Source organism: Chiloscyllium punctatum, chromosome 36, assembly GCF_047496795.1.
Source record: "Chiloscyllium punctatum isolate Juve2018m chromosome 36, sChiPun1.3, whole genome shotgun sequence".
Taxonomy (NCBI): domain Eukaryota; kingdom Metazoa; phylum Chordata; class Chondrichthyes; order Orectolobiformes; family Hemiscylliidae; genus Chiloscyllium; species Chiloscyllium punctatum.
The window spans coordinates 19,426,525-19,453,912 of record NC_092774.1 but is presented as its reverse complement, the minus strand read 5'-3'; the positions used below and the strand labels follow the sequence as shown (position 1 = coordinate 19,453,912).

General features: G+C 47.4%; 3 protein-coding genes across 4 annotated transcripts in view; 2 read left to right on the top strand and 1 right to left on the bottom strand.

Annotated features, from left to right (window-relative positions):
* LOC140461035 (uncharacterized) overlaps positions 1-27,388 on the top strand; it is a 205,070-nt gene that overhangs the window by 19,302 nt on the left and 158,380 nt on the right. The gene's annotated exons all lie outside the window — the stretch shown is intronic.
* LOC140460831 (uncharacterized) overlaps positions 1-27,388 on the bottom strand; it is a 243,853-nt gene that overhangs the window by 157,210 nt on the left and 59,255 nt on the right. Inside the window, exon 4 of one of the 2 annotated variants that reach the window (XM_072555484.1) lies at positions 16,724-17,619. The exons of the other annotated variant lie outside the window; for it this stretch is intronic. Within the exon in view, the coding sequence (XP_072411585.1) occupies positions 16,724-17,619 (896 nt within the window). The remainder of the gene's footprint in view (positions 1-16,723; positions 17,620-27,388) is intronic. 2 annotated transcript variants of the gene reach the window in all.
* The window catches only part of LOC140460885 (uncharacterized), a 73,953-nt gene that overhangs the window by 19,311 nt on the left and 27,254 nt on the right, over positions 1-27,388 (top strand). The gene's annotated exons all lie outside the window — the stretch shown is intronic.

Below are 27,388 nucleotides of genomic sequence, written 5' to 3'. Positions count from 1 at the left end.
AAAAAATCCACACTTTATTGTTCAAAAATCAGATGAACTCCGCCTTGAGTAAATTCAATGACCCCCTAACTGCAGGAAGACATCCCCACTTCTAATCTCAGTTCAACCTGCTAATATACCACTTACCTTGCTGAACCTGTCTGACAACTGGCATTGACTGATGTAAAAGGATGCTGCTAATCAAAGCACTGATCACAGGGTGGAATGGTGTCAGCTCGGGTTTCAGGCCCTGATTTCTCTGTCCTCTGTTGATCCTCCTATTCCCACAGACTAAGATGTTGGTCTGTTCTCAGCTCGGCTGGATTTCTGCTAAAGCTTTGACCCCTCCCCCCTCGCCCCTTTTATAACTTCTGGAACAATAAAATATTCAATCCAGACCCAACCCACAATCTCCCAGACTGTCAACCATCCTGATAAAAGGTGCAGTCATAGCAGGGAATCAAATAAGAAAAATGAAACAATCATAAATAGGCGCACGTGCTTAATGTTTGTTCATGAGGAAGTAAACCAGGAGTCTCTTAGGAATCTTACAGTGCCCTACTTGAGGAATTCTGTCACCATTGCATCTATTAGTACCCAGCTATGAATTACAACAACATTTACACCAACAGAAATAAAGCATCAGTTATCAAATAGACATAGAGATATACAGCACGGACGTAGACTTTTTCTCTGTCTCATACACACACAAGATAGATCATCCATGGGGGTGAGTTTGTATTTGCAGCATGATGTTTAGGGTATGTTTAGATGGCATCTAGATCTATGTGTTTGTTTCTGGCGTTGTGGTTGGAGTGCCAGGCCTCGAGGAATTCTCTGGCATGTCTTTGCTTAGCTTGCCCCAGTCGAAATTGTGGGGTTTTTTTCATCCGTACGTGGGGCTACGAGGGATAGAGGGTTGGGTCTTTTTGTGGCTAGCTGGTGTTAGTGTATCCTGGTGGCTAACTTTCTTCCTGTTTGTCTGACGTAGTGTTTGTGGCAGTCCTTGCAAACCCCCCCCGGAACCCCACCCAGGAGAAAGATATAAATAGAAAGTAGGAGACAACAGCTTCGCTTCACTTGGAAGTCGCCACTGATGATGTTACCTAGCCAGGTAATGAAATGTCTGGATATCAAACCTACAGCTCAACGAGCAAACCTGCACCCTAAACATTCTACTTTGCTGAAAGACTGCACAATCTGCAGGCAGTCAATACATGTAATATATTGTAAATTCCACTTTGAAAATAGATAATGGGCCCACTACATTTTGGATGTGAGCATAAGTGGTATAGTAAGTAAGTTTGCAGATGACACCAAAATCGGAGGCGTAATGGACAGCGAAGGAGGTTACCTCAGATTACAATGGGATCTTGATCAGATGGGCCAATGGGCTGAGAAGTGGCAAATGGAATTTAATTTAGGTAAATGAGAGGTGCTGCACTTTGGGAAAGCAAATCTTAGCAGGACTTATACATTTAATGGTAAAGTCTTAGGGAGTGTTGCTGAACAAAGAGACCTTGGAGTGCAAGCTCATAGCTCCTTGAAAGTGGAATCGCAGGTTGACAGGATAGTGAAGATGGTGTTTTGTATGCTTTCCTTTATTGGTCAGAGTATTGAGTACAGGAGTTGGGAGGTCATGTTACTGCTGTACAGTTGGAATATTGCGTGCAATTCTGGTTTCCTTCCTATCAGAAAGATGTTGTGAAACTTAAGGGTTCAGAAAAGATGTACAAGAATGTTACCAAGACTGGAGGATTTGAGCTATAGGGAGAGACAGAACAGGCTGGGGCTGTTTTCCCTGGAGCGTCAGAGGCTGGGGGGTGACCTTCTATAGGTGTATAAAATCATGAGGGGCATGGATAGGATAGAGAGACAAAGTCTTTTCCCTGGGATGGGGGAGTCCAGAACTAGAGGGCATAGGTTTACACCGAGAGGGGAAAGATACGAAAGAGACCTAAAGAGGCAACCTTTTCATTTAGAGGGTGGTACGTGTATGGAATGAGCTGCCAGAGGAAGTGGTGGAGGCTGGTACAATTACAACATTTAAAAGGCAACTGGAGGGATATGGGCCCCCTGCTGGCAGGTGGGACAAGATTGGGTTGGGATATCGTGCACAGGGATGTGCAGGTTCGGTGCATTAGTCAGGGGTAAATGTTGAGCAATAGGGGTAGGGGAATTGTGTGGGCGGGTTACCCTTCGGAGGATCGGTGTGTAGTCTTTGGGCCGAGTGGCCTGCTCCCACACTGTGGGGAGTCTCTGAAGGGGAAGGGATTTTTGTAAACTGTGCAAGGTAACGCAGGCGGAGTGCGGGGACCTGCTGTTGGCCTTGCCCCGCCCCTTGCTCCCCCCCCCGCCTGCCCCTCCCCCCCTTGCTCCTCCCACCCCCCTTGCTCCCCCCCGCTGCTCCCCCCTCCCACTGCTCCTCCCCCCCCTCCACCCCGCACCTTGCTCCTCCCCCCCCCTGCACCTTGCTCCCCTCCCCCCCCTTGCTCCTCCCCCCCCCTCCCCTCCCCTCCCCCCCCTGTTGTTGAGCTGTCGAACAAACAGCTACTCTTTCTCTGCCTTTTTGCTAGGGGCATCTGAAGCTGTAACAATGTTGGGACACAATAAAGGTTACCTGAACGTTCTGCCAGACTCAGGCTCTCATTGAAAGCTCCAAGTTTTTGTTTTAAAGCTGCTCATTTCTTGCAGCCTCCTGCACGAAGTTTCCAATGTTGTGTATCAGATAGAGCAGTGAATGAGGAGCTGGTTTCATTAGAAGTTATAAATTTTTCAGGAGTGCAGGCACTGCATTGTTTCAGCAGCAGTTTACTGGCAGCACTGGGAGGTATGGGCTGTGTTCACTGGAAAGGAGGTGGAGGTGCTGCTGTTGGACTAGGTGGGACACGGTTTAAACATCACAACACCGGGTTATAGTCCAATGGGTTAGTTTGGAAGCACTAGCTTTTGGAGCGCTGCTCCTTCATCGGGTAGCTGTGGAGCAGCATCATAAGACACAGAGTTAAGAGCAAAAGATCAGTGTCATGCAACTGATAAGATATATTGACAAATGTAGATTGCTGTTAAGTCTTTCATCCTTTAGAATGGGTTGCAGGTTTTAGGTCATTCATGTGTACATCCCAAAACTATTATTAAGTCATATTCTCGAGATCATTTAAGGTTTTTTTTGAAACTGGTGACAGCTCAGCCCAGACAATGCAGGAAAGGTGTGTCAGTATCCCAATCTTAAATCGGACTGGTTCTATTTCCAAACTAGGAATTTATAAGATATTACATGGATTGACTACCTGTGTGTTGTGTGCTTTTTGTGCAAAATTGAATATATCTGCAAATATAATTCTGCAAATGCACCCCATCGTTGTGCGTGCGTGCGTGTGTGTGTGCATGCTTTGTAAAGGGAGTGTGATGGAGGAGAAGCCTGCGAGAGGGTGTGTGTACGTCTGAGAAAGAACGTGTGTATGAGAGAGGTATAGATAAGTGAGGGGTTGCATTTTGCTAAAATACGGAAGGGCAGGGCTTGTACAGAGGGATATGGTGGGGGGTGGGGTTCAGATACATACTTCATTGAAAGTTGCATCACTGGTTGGAAGAGTGGTTCAGAAGGCATTCAGCACACTTACCTTATTTGTTCACACCATTGAATAAAGGAGTTGGGACATCATTTAGAAGTTGTCCAGGATGTTGGTGAAGCCACTTGTAGAGTACTGAGAACGCTTCTGGTGGCCCTGCAATAGGAAGAATACTATTATAGAGGGTTCAGTAAAGACTTACCAGGATGTTGCCAGGATTGGAGGGTTTGAGTTATAAGGAGAGGCTGAGACTCTCTTCACTGGAGCACAGGAGGTTGAGGGGTGACCTCATTGAGATTAATATAATCATGAGGGTTCGAGGTAACATGAACATCAAAAATAGCGAGGAGCCTGCACGGTTATGTCAAGTGTGCCTTACTGAAGTCCATATAGATCACATTACTGCTCTACCTTCCTCAAAAAACTCAATCAAGTTTGTGAGACATGATTTCCCACACACAAAACCATGTTGACTATCCCTAATTAGTCCTTGCCTTTTCAAATACATGTACATCCTCTCCCTCAGGATTCCCTCCAACAATGTGCCCACCACCGATGTCAGGCTCACTGGTCTGTAGTTCCCTGGCTTGTCCTTACCACCCTTCTTAAAGAGTGGCACCACGTTAGCCAACCTCCAGTCTTCCGGCACATCACCTGACATGCGGAGGGGGTGGGGGGGGGTGAAATTATGGCATTTGGATACTTTAAATCCGACAGGAACAGCATTTCCATAGAGCATACTGCGCATGTCAAGTGAGGTGCCGGAAGACTGGAGGTTGGCTAATGTGGTGCCACTGTTTAAGAAGGGTGGTAAGGACAAGCCAGGGAACTTTAGACCAGTGAGCCTGACATCAATGGTGGGCACATTGTTGGAGGGAATCCTGAGGGAGAGGATGTACATGTATTTGAAAAGGCAAAGACTGATTAGGGATAGTCAACATGGCTTTGTGTATGGGAAATCATGTCTCACAAACTTGATTGAATCCTAATCTACTCAACCTCTCCTCATAGCTAGCGCTCTCCATAACAGCCAACAGCCTGGTGAACCTCCTCTGCACTCTCTCCAAACGTATCCACATCCTTTTGGAAATCTGGCGACCGGAATTGTACGCAGTATTCCAAATGCGCCAAACCAAAATCTTATATAACTTTAACATGACCTGCCAGCTCTTTTCCTCAATCCGTCCGATGATGGAACGTGTGTTGTATGCTGCCTTGACCACTCTACTAACACGCATTTGCCACCTTCAGAGAACAATAGACCTGAACACCCAGCTCTCTCTGTACATCAATTTCCCCCAGGACCTTTCCATTTACTGTATAGCTCGCTCTTGAATTGCATCTTCCAAAATGCATCACCTCACATTTGTCTGGGTTGAACTCCATCTGTCATTTCTCTTCCCAACTCTCCGATCTATATTCTGCTGAAGCGTCTGACAGTCCCCTTCACAATCCGATATTCTATCAATCTGAATGTCAGCTGCAAACTTGCTAATGAGGCACCCGATACCTTCACCTTTCAACCTCCTGTGCTCCAGTGAAAAAAGTCCCAGCCTACCCACCAGTAGGGTCGAATTCTGTCTTGGTCCCAATGTCGAGTCAGCCTGACATTTTTCATAGAAAAGCTGTGCATTTAAATTACGTTCTTGAGAAAGTTACTGAAAACAGGTTCTGGGATTAACATACCAAAGAACAGAACTCCATTCTAAAAGATGGAAGATTGAATCTAAATTGTTTAATGTATCACATCTCCATGAATTGGACTCCGTTGGCTATAAATAGTCTAATCATGATCTTATTCTCCACAACCACCTGAAGCAGCACTTCAGAGCACCAGAGATCCGGGTTCAATTCCCACCTCGGGCAACTGTCAGTGTGGAGTTTGCACATTCTCCCCGTGTCTGCGTGGGTTTCCTCCCACAGTCCAAAGATGTGCAGGTTAGGTGAAGTGGCCACGCTAATTTGCCTGTAGTGTTAGGTGAAGGGGTAAATGTTGGGGAATGGGTCTGGGTGGGTAACTCTTCGAAGGGTCAGTTTGGGCTGAAGGGCCTGTTTCCACACTAAGTAATAAAATCTAAAATAAATCTAATCACTCTGAAAGCTAGGGCTTCCAAACAAACCATGTTATGGCAGCAGCGGGAGGTGTGGATTATATTCACTAAAAACAGTTTAGCAGTTAGATAACACATTCGAGTGGGAAGTGTGTATAACATGATCTCACAACTCCTATCCTCAATGCTATGACCAATGAAGGAAAGCAAACCAAACGCTGCCTTCACTACTCTATCCACCTGAGACTCTAGCACTCCAAGGTCTCTTTATTCTGCAACACTCCCCTTAACTGTGTCAGTCCTGCCTGGATTGCTTGACCAAAATACAAACCTCTGATTTCTCTAAATTAAACTCCAACTGACACTCCTCGGCTCATCAGCCGATCCCATAAATTCTAATTTATAGTGAACTCTTTCCTCTCTTATTCCCTGGAAACCGAAAATCTCCATCCCACACTCACTCCCTCCATTTTCACTTTGCTTATAGCGGAAGAATGTAACTGAGAAACATATCAGCCATGATTGAATGGAATGAGCAGACCTGGTGGCCTAATTTCTGCTCCTGTGTCTTGTGGTCTCTTGCTGTCCTGGACACCGTGAGAGAGAATTGGGACCAGCATTGAACCGATCATGACTGGATATGGATCTACCTGCATCTCGGTGGATGGGCTGGGACTTTCACTGGAGCAGAGGAGGAGGAGATGTGACCTTATCAAGGTTTATAAAATCATGAGGAGAGAGATGAGGTGAACGACGGGTGTCCTTCCTCTAGGGTTGGGGCTTCAAGATTAGGGAGCAAATTTTGACGGTGACAGGAGAAAGAGATTTTAAAAAGATTTGAAGGGCACAATTTTTTTTTATAGAGTGGTTCACGTGTGGACTAAATGTCTAGAGGAAGTGGTGGATGCAGGTACAGTAACGACGTTTAAAAGACATTTGGATAAGTTCATGAATAGGAAAGGTTTGAAGGGATATGGGCCAAAACACTGGCAGGTGGGACTGGTTTGGTTTAGTTTGAGAACATAGTCAGCATGGACTAGTTGGACTGAAGCATCTGTTTATGTGCGGTCTGACTCTGGAACTGTTCTATACTGGTCTTAAAACCATTTTCTTGCCTTCCCCATAAACATTCACATAAAAATCAGATGAACTCAGCCTTGAATATATTCAATGACCCCCTAACTGCAGGAAGACATCCCCACTTCTGAACTCAATTCCTCTTGTTAATACACCACTTGCCTTGCTCATTGCCTGCTGCACCTGTCTGACAATGGCACAGAAGGACACTGATGCCCCTCTGAACACCCACGCATCATTCCTGATAAAGAGCTCGTGCCCCAAACTACGACTGTCCTACTGCTCAGATGCTGCTTGACCTGCTGTGCTTTGTCAATTGTGGTCTTCTCTACATCGGGGAAACCGAGCGTAAACTTGAGAAACGGTTTGCTGAGCATCACAGCCAGGTCCGCAGAGGCTGAGCGGACTTCCCAGTCTCCACCCATTTTAATGCCCCTTCCCACTCCCCTTCTGACATGACCATCTTTGGCTTCCTCCATTACCACAACAAACCAAACCACAAATTGGAGGAACAAAACCTCATCTTGTCTGAGCAGTCAACAGCCCGGAGGACTCAACACAGTTCTCCAATTTCAAATAATCTCCCATCCCATCCCCCAACTCACTTCCCAGCCCCTTCCAATCTTCCCTGCCAACTCGATTTCTTCCTCCCATTCACCAACCAGGTCGTACCAGATTATGGGGATAAGGCAGGAACAGGATACTGATTGAGGATGATCAGCCATTATCACAATGAATGGTGGTGCTGGCTCGAAGGGCAGAACAGCCTACTCCTGCACCTATTGTCTATTGTACCCTCTACCTGTCTCCACCTATACCCACTTCAATACCCTGCCCCCAGCACACCCTTGTTCCACAGCTCTCCCTATACCCACCCCAAGTCCTGAACAAGGGTTACACCAGATACCTCGACTTCTCCACCTCCTGATACTGCCTGGCTTGCTCTTCCAGTCTCCTGTCTGTCTATTTTGCCAATTGAGACACAGGCCTGGACTAACTTTTCCAGAGTCTGTCCCCTCGCTGGATTCACTCCCATTCCTTTCAGTTGCTCCAAGTCAACACTTGAACCCCAGAATGAAACGTAAATGGAAAAGGGGGTGAGAAAAGAGAGTGCTGTACTCACATGTTGGACGGAGGAAAGAAGTTGCAGTCTGAGGTGAAGCTCAATCTTCATTCAGAGAGAGGAGGAGCAGGACCTTAAGAAGCTCATGCTCCAACTTCCACATTCACCAACAGGGGAGCTCCGAATGGCAGAAGGACAAGTCTCCCCCTGGTCCTCCAGTGCTCCTTATTCGTCCATCAAAAGTAGGTTTCACAACTTTTCTGCCGACAGCGAGGAACATGCCCAATGTTTTGGTGACATTGGCAAACACGTGCCCTGCTTGTTGACACTGAGGAGTGTACACAACGTGCTCTGTAGCAATGCTGATGTTATTGACAGATTTTAAGTTTCCAAATACCTATCGGAGAACAAAAAGGGCAGAGCCATAATATCCCCCCAATGTGGCTCGATATTTGATTGAGCAGCCAGAAAAATACAAAAGCAATGTTTTTAAGCCTTTTCCTTAATGTTGGGGTGAGACTCACAACTAGAGGGAATAGGTTTAGGGTGAGGCCACAAAGATATAAAAGGTTCCTGAAGGGGCAACGTTTCCATGTGGAGGGTGGTGCAGGTATGGAATGAGCTGCCAGAGGAAGTGGAGGAGGCTGGTATAATTACAGCCTTTAAAAGGTATCTGGATGGGTATATGAATAGGAAGGGTTTAGAGGGATATAGCGCTGGCAAAGGGGACTAGATTAATTCAGGATATCTGGATTTTCCTAACGGCCGCCCTCCCGCCGCTTCCTCGCTCGAGCGACTTCTCCTCCCAACCGCCTTCACCCCCGCGTGACGTCTGCACGGGGTGATGGGCGGGGCCGGGGGAGGGATGGGCGGGGCCGGGGGAGGGATGGGCGGGGCCGGGGGAGGGATGGGCGGGGGCCGGGGGAGGGATGGGCGGGGGCCGGGGGAGGGATGGGCGGGGGCCGGGGGAGGGATGGGCGGGGGCCGGGGGAGGGATGGGCGGGGGGCGGGGGGCGGGGGCCGGGGGAGGGATGGGCGGGGGCCGGGGGAGGGATGGGCGGGGGCCGGGGGAGGGATGGGCGGGGCCCGGGGAGCCTCACCGTCACCAAGTCACAGCCACCTCGCGCTACAACTGTTCATTCACAAAAACAAACTCTCCTGTCTCACTCTGCAGCTGCGGGGGGCGGGGACACTGCCACGTTTCCAGGAGCCCTGTCTACATTGGGAAAGCTCACGGCTCAATTTAAACAGATATTCCGACATCTAACGGAACGGCGTCATATCTGCATTTTTTTATGCTGGAATCCATTGCTTATTATTTTTTTTCTTAACCCCCCCCCCCACTATGGTAGTGCTTATTTTTCCCCCAGCACCCATGGTGTGTGTGTGTGCAAATGTAAGACACAGTGAAAGACACAAAGTGCACGAATCTGCAAATAAAGAGGTTTAAATGGACAAGGTTATATTTCAAAGGGATGTGAGCACATTCAAAGGGATATCTTCATATGTAAAGTGACGCAGTTATATCTAAATGAATCTACATTTCAAAGGGACGTTGCTCTATTTATAAGTAGAGACAATCGGTGTGAATTCTGTCTGTGTCCCAATGTTGAGTCAGACTGACATTTTTCTTAGAAAAGCTCTGCATTTAAACTACATTCTTGTGCTCCAGTGAATAAAGTCCCAGCCTCTCTCCTTATAACTCAAACCCTCCAGTCCTTACAACATCCTGGTATATCTTTATTAAACCCTCTCTGATAGTATTCTTCCTATTACAGGGCCACCAGAACTGTACTCAGTCCTCTGCAAGTGGCCTCACCAACATCCTGTACAACCTCAACATGATGTCCCATCCCCGATACTCAATGGGGTGAACAATGAATGCTATGCTGCTAAATGCCTTCTTAACTGCCCTGGCTACCTGTGATGCAACTTCCAAAGAACCATGTACCTGAACACCACCCCCCTCTCCATGTCTGTCTGTTCTATAACATGACCCAGGGCCCTATCATTATCTGGACAAGTGCTGCCCTTCCTTGTTTTAGCAAAATGCAACCCCTTGCTTGTATTAATACCTCTCACACATATGCTCCGACACACACACACACACACACACACACACACACACACACACACGTTCCTCCTCCCCTCAATACTCTCACAGGCTTATACACCATCACACTCACACTTTACCAAGCACGTACATACTCTCACGCACAAACTCACGTGCACGCACACACAATTCTTTGGGGTGAATTTGTATTGGCAGAATTATATTTGCAGATACATTCAATTTTGGTAAAAAAGCACACAATGTCCAGGCAGTCAATCCATGTAATATTTTATGAATTCCTCCTTTGGAAATAGAACCAGTCTGATTCAAGATTGGGGTACAGACAGACTCTGACCTCACACCTTTAATGCATGGTCTGAGCTGAGATGTTATCTTTTTCATAAAACCTTAAGTCATCTCAAGAATGTGACTTAAAAGATGTTCTGGCAGTGACACATTAATGAACCAAAACCTGCACCCATTCTAAGAGATGAAAGGCTTAACAGCAATCTAGGCTTGTTCAATATATTCTATCAGTTGCATGATCTTTTGATATACGTTCTGTGTCTGCTCCACAGCTACCCGATAAAGGAGCAGCACTCAGAAAGCTAGTGCTTCCAAATAAACCTGTTGAACAATAACCTGGTGTTGTGATTTTTTTTTTAAACTTTATCACCCCAGTCTAATACCAACCCCTCCATATCATTTCGACTGAACACAGCCCCCACCTCCTGGTGCTGCCAGGAAACTTGACAATGCTGATGAAACAACGCAGTACCTGAAAGATGTACAATTTCTAATGATACAAGCTACTCATTCACTGCTCCATCTGATACACGACATTGGAAACTCTGCAGAGGCTGAAAGACAGGAGCAGCTTTAAAACAAAAACCTCTCGGAGCTCAAAGCTTTCAATGAGAGTCTGAGCCCGGCGGTAAGTTCAGGTAACCTTGATTGTGACCCGACTTTGTCTATGCCTTTTTGCTGGGGGAATCTGAAGCTGTAACAAAGTAGCAGCTTTTTAAACAGTTCAAGATCAAACCCCACACACACCCCACTGTCTTTACTATTGGTCAGCACCAAGTTGTCCCTTTGTAATTGGATCCTTGGTACAGCCGTAACCCGGAGGAAGTATTGCCTCACTCAGCAATTTTAACCCATACCCTGTCTCCAAGTAAGTTTCTCCCTGCTCATTTGCCAGGAAGGGGCAGTGTAGAGTCAACCAGACTGCTGTGGGTCTGGAGTCAGGTGTAGACCAGACCGGGTAAAGGATGCAGCTGGAACGACTGAGTGAATCCTTTCCCCCAATGGTGGTTCCCTTCCCTAACAAGGGAGAGAGGGAAATCAGATGGGGGCTTTCTCCCCTGCACCACCCCCTCCCTGAAATGGTCTCATTGTTCGATTCCGAACTCCACATTTCTGACCGAATACCAATTCTGCCGTCTGTCTTGGCGGGATTCAAACCCGGGAGTCCCCGGAACCGGGCTGATAGTCCAATCAATAATGGCACTCGGCCGTCACTCCTTCAATCCCCCTGCGATGGCACGTGAACCCGCTGGTGCTTCTGCAGATGGAAGGAGCGGGTGAAGCCCTTCCCGCACTGAGAGCAGGTGAACGGTCTCTCCCCCGTGTGGACCCGCTGGTGGGTCTGGAGGTTGGAGTAATTGCTGAAGGCCTTCCCGCACTCAGGGCAGCTGAAGCGCCTATCCCCTGAGTGAACCCGTTGGTGCCTCAGCAGGTCGGAGGTATAGTTGAAGCCCTTCCCACACTCAGAGCAGCTGAACGGCCTCTCCCCCGTGTGGATTCGCCGGTGGGCCAACAGGGCAGAGAAAAACATGAAGGCCTTCCCACAATCGGGACAGCGGAAGGGCCTCTCCCCCGTGTGGTCCCGCTGGTGGGCCAACAGGTGGGAGGAATGTCTGAAGGCCTTCCCGCAGTCGGTGCAGGGGAATGGCCTCTCCCCGGTGTGACTGCGCCGATGTGTCTCCAGGGCAGAAGGGAAATGAAAGCCTTTCCCACAGTCGCCACACTTCCACCGTTTCTCCACGGGGTGGGATTCCTCGGGTTTCTCCATGGCCAAAGCTTCAGCTGCACATAAACGCTTTTCCAGCCCCTCCCTGCCGTGAATTCCTCTTCCTAGGCCGTCCAACTGTTTCAGGCTCCACACGCAGTGGGTCAGACTGACGGTGAAAACATACTCAGTTAGGAACCAAAAAGCTTTGATCCCTCTCACACAAATCACAGTCGAAAATCGTTGCGGTCCTGGTGGACTGAGTGACTGTCAGACGTTGATGTTGAAGTGAGGACCGCAAATGCTGGAGAGTCAGTCGAAAAATGTGGCACTGGAAAAGCATGGGGATGTCAGACAGCATCTGAGGAGCAGGAGGGTCAATGTTTCTCATCTGTTGATTGAGAAACTTCCGCCATCAGATCTTCAAATACGCTGTAAAAATAGATTACAAAAGTCACCACTGTCAGCCCCAGGGTAGAAACTCTAAACAAGCAATTCTACTTTGTAGAATTTTCTTTTCTTTTGTTATTCTACAAAATTGAAAGCACCATCCCACTCTGTTCTCACTCTGCTCTAACTAATTCTCCTGGAAGTGCTGATTCAGGATCTTACAAGGGCAGAAAAAGCAAAAACGTCAAGACTGACATCTCAGAACAAGAGGGCATAGGTTTAGGGTGAGAAAGAAACAAAAGAGATCTGAGGGGCAGCCTTTTCACACAGAGGGTAGGACATGTATGGAATGAGCTGCAGGAGGAAGTGGTGGAGGCTGACACAAATACAACTTTTAAAGAGCAGCTGGATGGGTACGTGAATGGGTAGGGTTTAGAGGGATATGGGCTGCTCGTATCATACATTTGTAAATCCCAGAATTTCCTGAAAGACATCTTCTTGAGATAACTCAAGGTTTTATAACAAAATGTGACAGCTCAGCTCTGACAATGCATTAAAGGTGTGAGGTCAGAGTCTGTCTGTAACACAATCTTGAGTCAGACTGGTTCTATTTCCAAAGGGGAATTTACAAAATATTACATGGATCAGCCTGCAGATTGTGCATTTTTGAGAAAAATAGAATGTCTCTGCAAATATAATTCTGCAAATACAAATTCACCTCCATGGATGTATATGTGTGAATGAGACAGAGAAAAGTCTATTTTGTGCTGTATATCCCGATGTCTACTTGATAACAGATGCTTTAATTCTGCTGGTGTAAATATTGTTGTAAATCATAGCTGGGTATGAATAGTTAGATGTTAGGGTGAGAGAGTGCCTCAAGAGGGGCACTATAAGAATCGTGGGAGAGCCCTATTTCTGGTTTACTTCCTCATGAACAAACATTAAGCACGAGCATTTATTTATTTCTAATTTTGTTCTGTTTTTCTTGTTTGATTCCCAGCTAGGACTACACTCTGTGTCTGGATGGTTGACAGGCTGGGAGACTGTGGCTTGAGTCTTGAATAACTGAATGTTTTAGTGTTCCAGAAGGTGTGGGGGGTGGGGAGGTCAAGGCTTCAGCAGAAATCCAGCAGAGCAGAGAACAGACCAATATCTTATTCTGTGGGAAACTGAAATCCGAGCTGATTGTGGCTGATATATCCATTGGCTCAGCTCTTTCTCCCTGCATTATCCCAACTACCCTTAACTCCCTGACCATGAAAACCCATCCAATTGTGTCTTGAATATACTTAATGAAGATGCCTCTACTGCTTCCTTGGGCAGAGAATTCCATAGATTGACTGTTCTCTAGGAAAAGCAGTTCGTCCTCATCTGTCCTAGGTGGCACAGTGAGTAGCACTGCTGCGTCACAGCGCCAGAGACCCAAGTTCAATTCCTGCCTCGGGCAACTGTCTGTGTGGGTTTCCTCCGGGTGCTCTGGTTTCCTCCCACACTCCAAAGATGTGCAGGTTAGGTGAATTGGCCACGCTAAATTGCGTGTAGGGTCAGGTGAAGGGGTAAATGTTGGGGAGTGGGTCTGGGAGGGTTGCTCTTCAGAGGGTTGTTGGGGGTAGTGCATCCACCACTACCTCTGGACATTCATCCCATACATGAACCACTCTCTGTTTATGAAAACCTTTTCCCGAATCGGTCCACGCCGTGCATTCACTTGCAGCAACCGAAAGGAAATGGAAGTCAAAGACTGAATCCAAGAATGGGGGGGAAAAACAGGAAAAGGAGTTGGGAAGAGAGTGCCCTACTCACAGATGGTTGACAGAGTAAAGAGGTTGCAGTCTGGAGCAAACTCAATCTTCATTCAGAGACAGAGCAGCAGCAGCTCTCGAAGCTCGTGTTCCAACTTCCGCATTCAGACAATAGGAAGGCTCTGATTGGCAGGAGGACCAGTCACCTTCCGGTCCTCCAAGGCTTCCGATTGGTCCACCAAAAGAAAGTCGCGAGACGTGTGCCTTGTGTGCAGTGAGGAGCACGCGCAGTCTGCTCTCTGGCGATGAGGCTGTTACTGACAGGATTGAAGTGTCTGAATGTCAAGAGAAGTTAAAAAGGGGAGATGCATCATTTTTCCCCCCCTGTGATATTTACCTTTCCTACACGCCCCATTACTTTATAAATCGAAATAAGGTCACCCGACAACTTGTGGTCGTCGATAGGGCGACCAGAAGTGTACTCAGTACTCTACACATGGTCTCACCAATATCCTGTCCAACCTCAACGTGATGTCCCAACTCCTGCACTGAACGGTGTGAACAATGAAGGAAAGTGTGCTAAATGCCTCTTTCACCACCCTGTCTCCCAATGATGCAACTTCCAAAGAACTATGTCCCCGACTTGGAGATGCCGGTGTTGGACTGGGGTGGATGAAGTTAAAATTCACACCACACCAGCTGATACTCCAACAGGCTCATTTGCAAGCACTAGCTTTTGGAGTACTGCTCCTTCATCAGGTGGTTGTGTCTTATGATCCTGTTCCACAAACACCCCATGAAGAAGCAGCGCTCCAAAAGCTTGTGTTTCCAAATAAACCAGTTGGACAATAACCTGGTGTTGAGAGATTTTTAACTTTATGTACCTGAACCCCTCCACATTCCCCCCCCCCCCATGAATCTGTTCTAGAACACATTGCAGGGCCCTACTATTAACTGTACAAGTCCTGCCCTTCCTTGGTTTAGCAAAATGCAACCCCTTGCCTTTATCTCTCGCTCTCTCAGACACACACACACCCTAACACTCACCCCATCTCACAGGCTGATACTCCATCTCACACACACTTCATTTGCATATATGCACACACTCTCATGCACACACAGTCACACAAGTCTATGGGGTGAATTTGCAATTGCAGAATTATATTTGCAGATATATTCAATTTTGCTCAAAAAGCAGACAAACTGCATGTAATATTTTATAAATTCCTACTTTGGTTAATAGAACCAATCTGATTCAAGATTGGGATACAGTCTCGAACCTCACAACTTTATGCAGTATCGGAGCTGAGATGCCACCTATTTTTATAAAACCTTAAACCATCTCAAGAAGGTGAATTAAAAGTAGTTCTGGGGTTTACTGACCTGAAACCTGCAACCCATGGTAAAAGATGAAAGACTAATCCGCAATCTAGATTTGTTCAATATCTTATCAGTTGCATGACACCGTCAGCTTTTGCTGTAAATTCTGTGTCTTATGATTCTGCTCCACAGCTACCTGATGAAGGAGCAGCACTCCAAAAGCCAGTGCTTCCAAATAAACCAGAAGGAAGATAACCTGGTGTTGTGTGATTTGTAACTTTATCCACCCCAGTCCGACACTGGCACCTCCACATCGTTTCCAATGGACACAGCCCACACCTCCCAGTGCTGCCAGGAAACTGTACAATGACAATGGGATGATGGAGTACCTGCACTCCTGAAAAATTCACAATTTCTAACAATACTGGCCACTCATTCACTGCTGCAACCGATACACAATATTGGAAACATAGTACAGGAGACTGTCAGAAATCAGCACAGGAGGGGGAAGGGGGAAAAAAATGCCCAAAAAATGTCGATTTTCCTGCTCCTCGGATGCTGCCTGACCTTCTGTGCTTTGCCAGCACCACTTTAATCTTGACTCTGATCTCCAGCATCAGCAGTTCTCACTTTCACCTGTAAGAAATGAGCAGTTTTAGAACAAAATGCAATTCAAAGCTCTCAATGAGAGTCTGAGCTCGGCGTGAAGTACAGGTAATCTTTATTGCGACCCAACTTTGTTACAGCTTCAGAATCTCCCAGCAGGAAGGCGTAGAAAAAGTAGCAATGTTTTAAAAACAGCTCACAGTCAAAGTGCACACACTCCCTCCAACCCCTCACTTTCTTCATTATTGGTCATTACCCAGTTGCCCCTTTGTAATTGGATCCTTGGTACAGCCTTAACCCGGAGAAAGTACTGCCTCACTCAGCATTTTCAACCCATATCCTGTTTCCAAGTCAGTTGGATGGGCAGTGTAGAGTCAATCATACTGCTTTGGGTCTGGAGTCACGTGTAGGCCAGACCGGGTAAAGGATGCAGCTGGGACGATTGAGTGAATCCTCTTCCACAACGACAGTTTCTTTCCCTAAAAAAGAACTGAGTGAATCAGGTGGGAGTTTTCTTCCATCCCCACTCCACCGACAATGGTTTCACCGTTAGATTCTGAACTCCAGGTTTCTGACCAAATTCCAATTCCCCCATCTGCTGCGGTGGGAATCGAACCCGGGAGTCCCTGGAACCGGGTTGATCGTCCAGTCAATAAATGGTACTCGGCTGTCATTCCTTCAATCCCCCTGCGATGGTACATGAACTCGCTGGTGGCTCCGCAGGTAGGAGGAGCGGGTGAAGGCCTTCCCACACTCGGGGCAGCTGAAGGGCCTCTCCCCGGTGTGGACCCGCTGGTGCCTCAGCAGGTTAGAGGAATTGCTGAAGGCCTTCCCACACTCGGGGCAGGGGAACGGCCTCTCCCCCGTGTGGACCCGCCGGTGGGTCAGCAGGTTAGTGGAATGCCTGAAGGCCTTCCCACACTCGGGGCAGCTGAAGGGACTCTCCCCCGTGTGGACCCGCCAGTGGGTCAGCAAGTGAGAAGAATACCTGAAGGCCTTCCCACACTCTGTGCAAGGGAACAGCCTCTTCCCCGTGTGGACCTGCTGGTGGCTTAGCAGGTTAGAAGAATTGGTGAAGGCCTTCCCGCACTCAGGGCAGCTGAAGGGCCTCTCCCCCGTGTGGACCCGCTGGTGGGTCAGCAGGGTGGAGGAATTACTGAAGGCCTTCCCACACTCGGGGCAGCTGAAGGGCCTCTCCCCCGTGTGGACCCGCTGGTGCCTCAGTAGGTGGGAGGAATTGCTGAAGGCCGTCCCGCACTCGGAGCAGCTGAAGGGCCTCTCCCCCGTGTGGACCCACTGATGGCTCCGCAGGTGGGAGGAATTGCTGAAGGCCTTCCCACATTCAGGGCAGCCGAAGGGCCTCTCCCCCGTGTGGACCCGCTGGTGGGTCAGCAAGTGGGAGGAATTCCTGAAGTCCTTCCCGCACTTGAGGCAGCTGAAGGGCCTCTCCCCCGTGTGGACTCGCTGGTGGGTCAGCAGGTGGGAGGAATTGCTGAAGGCCTGCCCGCACTCGGGGCAGCTGAAGGGCCTCTCCCCCGTGTGGACACGTTGGTGGGTCTGGAGGTTGGAGGCCTGGGAAAAGGCCTTCCCGCACTCTGGGCAGCTGAAGGGCCTCTCCCCTGTGTGGACACGCCGGTGGGTTTGGAGGTTGGAGGCCTGGGTAAAGGCCTTCCCACACTCGTGGCAGCTGAAGGGCCTTTCCCCCGTGTGGACCCGCTGGTGGGTGTGGAGGTTGGTGGAATCGCTGAAGGCCTTCCCACAGACAGGGCAGGGGAATCGCCTCTCCCCAGTGTGGCTGTGCCGATGAGTCTCCAGGGCAGACGGGAAACGGAAGCCTTTTTTGCAGTTACCACACTTCCACGGTTTCTCCACGGAGCGGGATTCCTCTGGTTTCTCCATGGCCGGAGCTTCAGCCACACACAAACGTGTGCAGAGCCTATCCCCACCGTGAATTCCCCTTCCGAGGCCGTATAACTGTTTCAGGCTCCACACTCAGTGCGCTGCGACAGTAGGGTCTCTCGTCCAGTCCCACTGATGCTGAAAACGTACTCAAACAGGAACCAAAACGCTTTGCTCCTTCTCACAGAAATCACAGTCAAAAACCGTTGCGGTCCCGATGGATTGAGTGACTGTCAGACATTGACGTCAAAGTGAGGACTGCAGACGCTGGAGAGTCAGAGTCAGAAAGTGTGGCGCTGGAAAAGCACAGCAGGTCGGGCAGCATCTGAGGAGCAGGAGAGTCAATGTTTTGGGCATAAGGCTTTCACCTGTTGATTTTGAAACTTCTGTCTTCAGATCTTCAAATACTCTGTAAAAAGAGATTACAAAAGGCATCATTGTCAGTGCAGGGTAGAAATTCTTAACAAGGAATTCTACTTTCTGCGAAATATTCTTTTCTTTTGTTATTCCACAAAATTGAAAGCACCTTCCCACTTTCTCTCCCCCTCTGTTCTCACTCCACTCTAATTCCCTGAAGGTGCTGATTCAGGATCTTAAAGGGGCAGAAAAGCAAAAACGTCAAGACTGACACCTCTCTGCATTTTGGATAACCCCACAACACTGGGATACAGTTGACAGTGAGCAGGTCTGATTCTGGGAAGCAAACATAAGTGTGTCAATTCATGGGGTAACCTGCAATGCAGCTATTTGTGGAACAAAATGGTTAAGGTCCCCAGGAAGGTGGAAGCAAATTGAGACATCAAGGCATTAACACCGACACACTTCAGTCAAACTCTTCTGCTCCCAGTCAGGGCAAAACATCTTTGAAAGCTGCTCTGAAAGTCCAGTCTTCACAACCACACTTCTGCTTTCACCAAAGACAATTAGAGTCATAAAGCACGGAAGAAGACCCTTTGGCCCAACTTGTCCGAGCTGACCAGATATCCTAAATTAATCTAGCCACATTTGCCATCACTTGGCAATAGATCCACACACATCATCTATTGCGTCCGCTGCACCCGATGTGGCCTCCTCTATATTGGGGAGACAGGCCACCTACTTGCGGAACGTTTCAGAGAACACCTCTGGGACACCCAGACCAACCAACCCAACCACCCCGTAGCCCAACACTTCAACTCCCCCTCCCACTCCACCAAGGACATGCAGGTCCTTGGACTCCTCCATCGCCAGACCATGGCAACACGACGGTTGGAGGAAGAGCGCCTCATCTTCCGCCTGGGAACCCTCCAACCACAAGGGATGAACTCAGATTTCTCCAGTTTCCTCATTTCCCCTCCCCCCACCTTGCCTCAGTCAAATCCCTCGAACTCAGCACCGCCTTCCTAACCTGCAATCTTCTTCCTGACCTCTCTGCCCCCACCCCACTCCGGCCTATCACCCTCACCTTGACCTCCCTCCACCTATCGCATTCCCAACGCCCCTCCCCCAAGTCCCTCCTCCCTACCTTTTATCTTAGCCTGCTGGACACACTTTCCTCATTCCTGAAGAAGGGCTGATGCCTGAAACGTCGATTCTCCTGCTCCTTGGATGCTGCCTGACCTGCTGCGCTTTTCCAGCAACACATTTTCAGCTCTGATCTCCAGCATCTGCAGTCCTCACTTTCTCCACCAATTCAGACACATACCTGAGTTTGCAGAATCTGCTCCCTCCCTGGATTCACTCGAGCTGCTACAAGTGAACAGATTTCCACCCCTCCCCTCTCTCGCCTCCCCAGGATGAACAGTTGTCCAGAGGGAGGGAGTTTCACTCTGAAACTGACAGGGCCACTTCCGCGCTTTGTGACGCCATCGATGGGTCGGGGGTGGGGGAGGGTATGGGAGACTGGGCGAGAGAAAGGGGTGGGATGGGATGCGGGGCTCGGCCAGCAGCGGGACCCCGCAGTGCGCCTGCGCTGCCCTGCACAGTTTGCAGAAATTCCTTCCCTTCATAGAATCCCCAGTGTAGAAGCAGGCCACTCGGCCCAACGAGTCCACACCGACCCTCCAAAGGGTAACTCACCCTCAACCATTCCCCTAGCCGTATTGCTCAATACTGTTAGAAATGGGGTAAAGTGTTGTTTTTGCAGATATAGAAAAAGCATAAAGAAAAGGGGTACAGCAAGAGAACTATTCACCCTGCAGGTATTTAGGGACTTTTCAGTGTTTAATTGTGGTTGGGGAAGGGGGAAGTAATAAGGGTGGAGTGCAGCTGGGCAGTGGTCTGGTACAGTGAGAGAGATTGGGTCATTAGGAGTCTGGAGAGATGACCTCACTCAGCTCAAAGGGTATAACTGTCCACTAACCGGATTCTAATTTGCTCATTTGCTTCTGCATTTGATGCCCTTTCTTGCAAGATCGTAGAATAAATTGTCTTGTTTCCAGTTTCGGTGGTCTCCTCTAAATTTTATTCAACTTGTTTCTAAAAGATTTGGGGGCTCGTTCCTGGATCCCAAGCTCCGGTCACTCGGCGTTCTTGGAGAAACGGAGAAGGTGCACCTCGCTGATTTCGGCGACCTCTAGCTTCCCCTCGTTGCCGAGGCGGCTCTGGGCGAGGGTGATCCGGACTGGGAGACCCTGGAGACAGGACGGGCAGAGGCGACGCAGCGGGTCCGGTCGGGTAACTTTTGTGCACAAGACCCGGGTAAGAAAAAGGTCTTAAATAAGTATTGTCCAGGCGACCAGGGTAGGCAGCGGGTTTTGTTTTGTTGTCAGTCTTTGCCACGAGCGAGGTGCACTAAGACCTGGCGGGTTGGTCAGGTAACACTTATGGACTTAAGACCTGCATTCGCGGGCGGCCGGGATTCGCAGCAGTACTTGCTGTTTCACCGCGGCGCGAAGGTCTTGTACATAAGACCCAGGTAAAGGTAAATTTCAGGCAACCTAGATGGACAACGTATTTTGCTGTCTGGTATTGCCGCAGGAAGGGGCACGCATTCGACCAGGTAACTTTTGTGCACAGACCAAGGTATGAAAATTGACCTTTAGGTATTACCTTGGTGGTCGGTTCCGTACGAGAAGTACGGGGGAATTGGCAACATAAAAAATAGAGAATAAAGGTCTTTAATTGGCTAGATTAATCAAACAAGTAAGGTGTCTAACTGATTCGATCACCCAGCCTTAGACCGGTTATTAAGAAGGGAAACCCCCACGTGGAGATTAGGACCCTGAAGTGGGTGTGGAAGAAGGTAACACCGAACTTCAGAGAGGTTAATTGAAATTATATAAAGAAAACGGCCGAGTATTAAAAGGGGAAATAAGAATAGCAATTTAGATGTAGAAGGGGACATGAGAGGGACGTTCGAGGACCACATCCCAACGGACAGTCCTTTAGGAAAAATGTTAAGAGATTGGAAGGACAATCCTCGGACGCGAGGAAAGGATAAAAAACAAATGATAAAATGTCAATGAAAAACAGCCTTATAGTCAGGAGGAATCAGATTATGCTTCGTGTCAGAAGGGCTAGTAGCTGAAGGGCTACTGGGGGTGCACTTCGGAACTAACTTATGGCCAGACGCCCAGAAAAATATTCAAAAGCTAGAGGAGTCATTGCGGGAAACTCAAAGTGTCTGTGAGACACGGTGTGTGTGTGTGTGAGAGAGAGAGAGAGAGAGAGAGAGAGAGAGAGAAAAGAGCTGTACAGTTAGTAGAAAGTTTATCCCTGTGTGATTCAGTCTGAATGCACATTTGTTTGTTGGTGATTGAATGTTCCCTGGAGCTTGAGATCCAGGACTGTTTTGAATCTGATTTCTACTATGGAAATTTTAACATGATTTCTTTTAAGGTTAAGGATTTTGCAAGACTATGAAATAAAATGTTCTTTTTACAGGTCATGGCTGCCTTACTATCAGTTACTAATTAATCTCTTTTATCCTTACATAAAAGTGATTTATGGAGGACAGTTGAAGTTTTAACTTGAATAGACAAATCCTTTTAAGGCAGCTCTGGTTATTTCACGACCTATAGCATTGTAATTGAGCAATGACTGGTCAGGACTAGTTGGGAGGACTAGTTTTGGATTTGAATCAGGGGACTGGAACCGGGTGATTGTGGTGGATTTCAGAGTTGGGAACTGTGTGCATTTTGCATTTTGAATATTAAACACTGAATAAATGAATTTATAATAGATAAATATATATTTACAAGTAAGATTCCAAAATGTATAGTTAGGAACAGGCTTTCAAGAAAAGCAAGCATCAATTGATAAATTGTATTTGAGATTACAGGGAGCAAGAAAAATTGCAATATTTCTTTAAAAGAATCAAGGTCTAAACAAAACATTGGGTGATGAGGAATGGCCATGAGGTGGCCCTAAAGCTGTTCAGTTGGTTCAATCAGCTCAGCCATTGATCTGGCAACGTAACATGAGGAGCAGAAACAGAAAGCAAAAATAATGATAAGCCACGGTGAATGAGGTAATAAAGAAAAGGACAAAACTAAAAGGAGAAGGAAACCGGAATGGTGGCAGGCAGCATGTTGAAAATAAAGGGAGGAGAAAGGATCGGGGAGGAGATGTGAAGGGGTCTGGGAGACAGGAACAAGGATCAAAGTGGAAATCCCCACAGGCGGGATGTTATTACTGTGGAAAGACAGGTCACTTTAAGAGAGAGTGTCCTGACCCGACAAAGGAAGTAAAGGCAGTGCCGTTTATGAGCCTTGATGAAAACTAGGGGTGTCAGGAGTTCCTGCCCCCGGGGACCCACCAGGAACCCTCGATAAATTTAAAGGTGGGACCTTACAAAGAGGACGTAGTTTTCCGAGTCGATACGGGGGCAGCAAGGTCATCCTTCAATTTTCAGCCCACAGGAGTGGGAACGAAAACAAAAGTTAATTGGATTATGGCAACAGTTTTGTGATGAGAGGCAGGAAGAATCAGTCTTGGGTTCATGACGAGATATTGCCACCAAATTGGGGATTTAATTAACTGCAAAAGGTGCTATGGAATCTGTCGAGGTTCTCAAAAATGAATGTGCTTGAGCAAAAATATATAATTAATAATTAATATTTATAATAATTCAAATGCGTTAGCCTGAATCAATATTAATTGGCAGGATTCCTTCAAACATTCTCAGTGACCTGTCATTATTGATTCATGGTTAATTCAAAACATGACTGCATTCATTCATTGTTAATTAAAGAATGGAAAGCTACATTACTGACTTTTAAAGCTCCAATTTGTAACTAAATCATGGCAGGACGTACAAAAGAAGTTACAGAGATTAGAAGGCTGGAGTGAAAAACAGATAGAAGATCTGTTATATGAGGCACAGAAAGTGTGTGTGAGAAGGGAAGAGGAGAAACAAAAACAAAAAGCTAAAATAATGGTTGCAGCAGTTGAAGAAATTACGATAGACGATGTCCAAGGTTAGGACGACAAAGAGAAGCGGTATCATTGATGATTTTTGATGAAGATTAGGGGAGTCAGGGGTTCCCTCCTCCTGAGACCCACCGGGAACCCTTGATAAAGTTAAAGGTGGCACCTGAAGGAGAGGAAACAGTATTTTTAGTGGATACGGGAGCAGCACGATCATCCCTAAGCTTTAGACCTAGCGGTGTTAAATTAACTAACAAAGATCTCAAGGTTTCTGGAGTAAAAGGCAAAGAATTCTTAAATCAGAATGCAGGACAATGGCTCACAGACTCTGGGATCTTGAAATATGAGACAATCTTGATAGAACAGGATGACCTTGTGTTAGTCACAGACAGTTGCTTGAATCCAGCTGCATTTCTGTGGCGGAGAGAGGGGGGTGACCCCGGTCAATCCAGAACATGACTGCCTTGATATTACCGAATATCAGACTAAAGTGCGAATGAACTTAAGAGACGTACCGTTGCATGCGAGAGCTCGGTTGTATATCGACGGGTCCTCCCGGATGATTGAGGGTAAAAAGCACAATGAATATACTGTAGTAGACAGGATCGAGGGAAGCATTATCGAGGCTGAAAAACTGCCTCACGGCTGGTCAGAGTTCAATGATAAGTTTTTAACGAACTATATAGTGGCACTCAGCTCTTCTTTGTCTATTCTTAGGAATAAAGGCCTGTTGGTACAGACACTGCCACTCGAGTTTACAGTACATCGAATACAACCGGGTGATTGGGTCCTGATCAAGACCTGGAAAGAGACCAAACTGTACCCGAGCTGGGAGGGACCATTCCTAACCCTCCTAACTAGTGAAACAGCTATTCGGACTGCTGAGGAAGGGTGGAGTCATCACACTCCCGTTAAAGGTCCTGTGAATGCCCCAAAGGTGGAGTGGCACGCTCATCCTCCAGACAACCCTCTGAAAGTTAAGAAAGAAAGAATGAACCGAAACAAAAGACTCTTTTAACGTTTGCTGATATATATATATATATATTGTTATTGATTGTAAGGGCTGTGTGACATCTAAAATGTTAAGACAGGATGGTGGGCAGAGTTCAGAGATGGGTAGATACTGGTATAGTATTGTAATGTTAGTAGTACTAACTATTCAAGGAAGTGGGAAAAATCACTTCACTACGCTGTGCCAGAATTATGCTAAACAAGAGGGACTTACCGACTGTTGGGTCTGTGCAGAGGTCCCACACCATAGCGAATCTTGGAATCCCCACCTCAGTAATTCCGCTCACTAAAAAAAAATACGATGTACAATAATTTGATGTGGGTTCAAATAATACAAAGTGGAGATCTGAAAGGAGCAAATATAACTTTGCGGGATGGTTCCCAAGGCCAGCCCCGAAAAATCAGGGCGCTATTGACAGTCTTCGAATTTCCCCACCGAAAGGAGCAGTGAATACCACCTGTTTCTGTCCTCAGAATGATGCTGCACCTTTCCAACTAGGAAAATCATCTTGTGTCCACACCAGTCAGGCCACTGCCACGACCACTCCCCGAATATTAAACGGAACGTGTTGGGGATGCGGTCTGAAGGCCTATCCATTTATTCCCGGGGAAAAAGATGTTCATGTGATCGAATGTGTCACGTTATGAAGTTGACGAAACACTTCCTCAAAACCAGAAAGGTTGGAGTGGCTGCTGTTCCCTCGCTTATATAGTCCCTCACCTCCGAATAGAAAAGCATGAGCCCAACCTGAGAAAGGAGGGGTGGGGGGGGATAAGACGTAAGACCCAAGAGGTCTCTGAAGGAGACCGTCTACTGTGGACACTGCTCCCAAACTACGGCACCACAAGGGCAGGGGTGGAAATACAGAAATAGCGGCCGCCCTTGAAAATTTAATTAATGATAACACCGGCACGATGGGGAATCTCAATCCCAAATATCGGCCATAACCACTGAAATGATTGCCACGAGACTGACAGCTTTACAGAATCGAATGGCTTTAGACTATCTTTTGGCCGAAAAAGGGGGAACTTGTGCTCTGATTGGTAAAGAATGCTGCACCTTCATCCCAGACACCTCTTCCATAGTGGAAGATAAGGTGGAAATAGTAAAGAAAAAAATAAACGATATAAGACAAATTGGAGATGAACTCCGAAAAGATGAAGGATGGGGATGGGGGTAACTAGAGATTGACCGAGTGGGGAAAATGGTTCGTGAATTTAGGCATTTATGTGCGACTAATAATTGTAGGTTTACTGATAGGGTTTAATGTGTTAAAGTGGATAATGACTAAGCTGGTAATGTCTTTGGGAGGACAACAACCAATAATGGTCATGACAATAGCACAAGCGCAAGAAAGAGAGAGTAACAGATTACTCCTAGAGTTTAAAAAAAGACAAACTTAGAAGGACAGAAATGACTAGATTGAGAACCTCGACACCACAAGGTGAAAAGAGGGCAGAAAATAAGATTGCAGAAACAACAAATGGTTAAAGAAAAGAAATGGGGGAATCGTGAGAAATGGGGTAAAGTGTTGTTTTTGCAAATATAGAAAAAGCATACAGAAAAGGGGTACAGCAAGAGAACTATTAACCCTGCAGGTATTTAGAGAAGAGTATCTTTACTTTTCAGTGTATAATTGTGGTTAAGTAAACACCAACTTTGGTGTGTAATTATTATTGCAAAAAGTCTTTTTTGAAAAATTGTGCTTTCAGCAAAAAAGCTGAGATAACCGAAATGCTTAAGCGATACAAAACGACACAAGTTAATGAAATGTCCGAGGATGGAATGTACCAGCAGAATTGATACAAAATGTTAAACCAGATCTTGACAAAATAGTGTGAGTTCAGCACTGACAGTGAGGAAGGTTGCCAACTTGGGGAAGGGGGAAGTAATAAGGGTGGAGTGCAGCTGGGCAGTGGTCTGGTACAGTAAGAGAGATTGGGTAATTAGGAGTCTGGATAGATCAGCTCACTCAGCTCAAAGGGTATAACTGTACACTAACCTGATTCTAAATTGCTCATTTGCTTCTGCATTTGAAGCCCTTACTTGCAAGTTTGTAATAAATTGTCTTGTTTCCAGTTGTGGTGGTCTCGTCTAAATTTTATTAAGTTTGTTTCTAACAATTGGGACGCAGACAGAATTCACACCTATTGTCTCTACTTACAAATAGGGCAACGTCTCTTTGAAATGTAGATTCATTTAGATATAACTGCGTCACTTTACATATGAAGATATCCCTTTGAATGTGCCCACATCCCTTTGAAATATAATCTTGTCCATTTAAACCTCTTTATTTGCAGAAATACCCGTTAAAATGTCCACGTCCCTTTAAAATGCAGATTTTCCCAAGGTCCCGTACTTCCCGCGGGAGCCTGTGCCCCACAACCTGAGCCGCCTCCGGAATTTTAATTTTGTCCCCTTAAGGGATATAAAAAGGAAGGCCCTGTATCGACTGCTGCTGCACACCGTCCACCTCTTCTCCCTCATCCACCGTCCGGACACGCCTTGGCGTGCCCATTTGCCACTGGGCGGTGGAGATCCCCAGTGGAGGTCTCTCTACGCGGGAGTCCTCCCCCTTTCTCTCGGGGATCTGGGGTGGAGGGTGCTGCACGCAGCAGTCCCCTGCAACCGCAGATTGCGGTGGTTCACGGACTCCCAGCCCAACTGCTTGTTCTGTGGCGCTGTGGAGTCCGTGGACCATGTATATATTCGGTGTGGGCGTTTGCACTCCCTTTTTGATTTTCTTAAAAACCGTCTCCTCTGTTTTTGGCTGCACTTCAGTCCCACGCTCCTGATCTTCGGGCACCCGGTACGGAGGAGGGAGGGCAGGTCCGAGGACCTCCTCGTGGGTCTGCTCCTGGGCCTGGCCAAACTGGCCATCAACAGGTCCAGGCAGCGGGCCGTGGAGGGGGTCGTTAGGGCCGACTGCCTGCCCCTCTTCCGGGGTTTCGTAAGGGCCTGGGTGTCCTTGGAGAAGGAGCATGCGGTGTCCACCAACACCCAGGAGTTGTTCAGGGAGAGGAGTGTATTATTTCCCCCTCCAACTGTATTTTGATTTAGTCCCTACCCTCCCCTTCACTGTTTTGATCACACAGCATTGCCCTTTGATGTGAAGGGCAGTGCTTGTCACTGGCCACTCGGGTGTTTTTATATCTTCCTGGTGGTGGAAATTGAATAAAGATTCGTGCACATTGTGTCTTTCACTGTGTCTCACACTTGCACACACACACCATGGGTGCTGGGGAAAAAATAAGCACTACA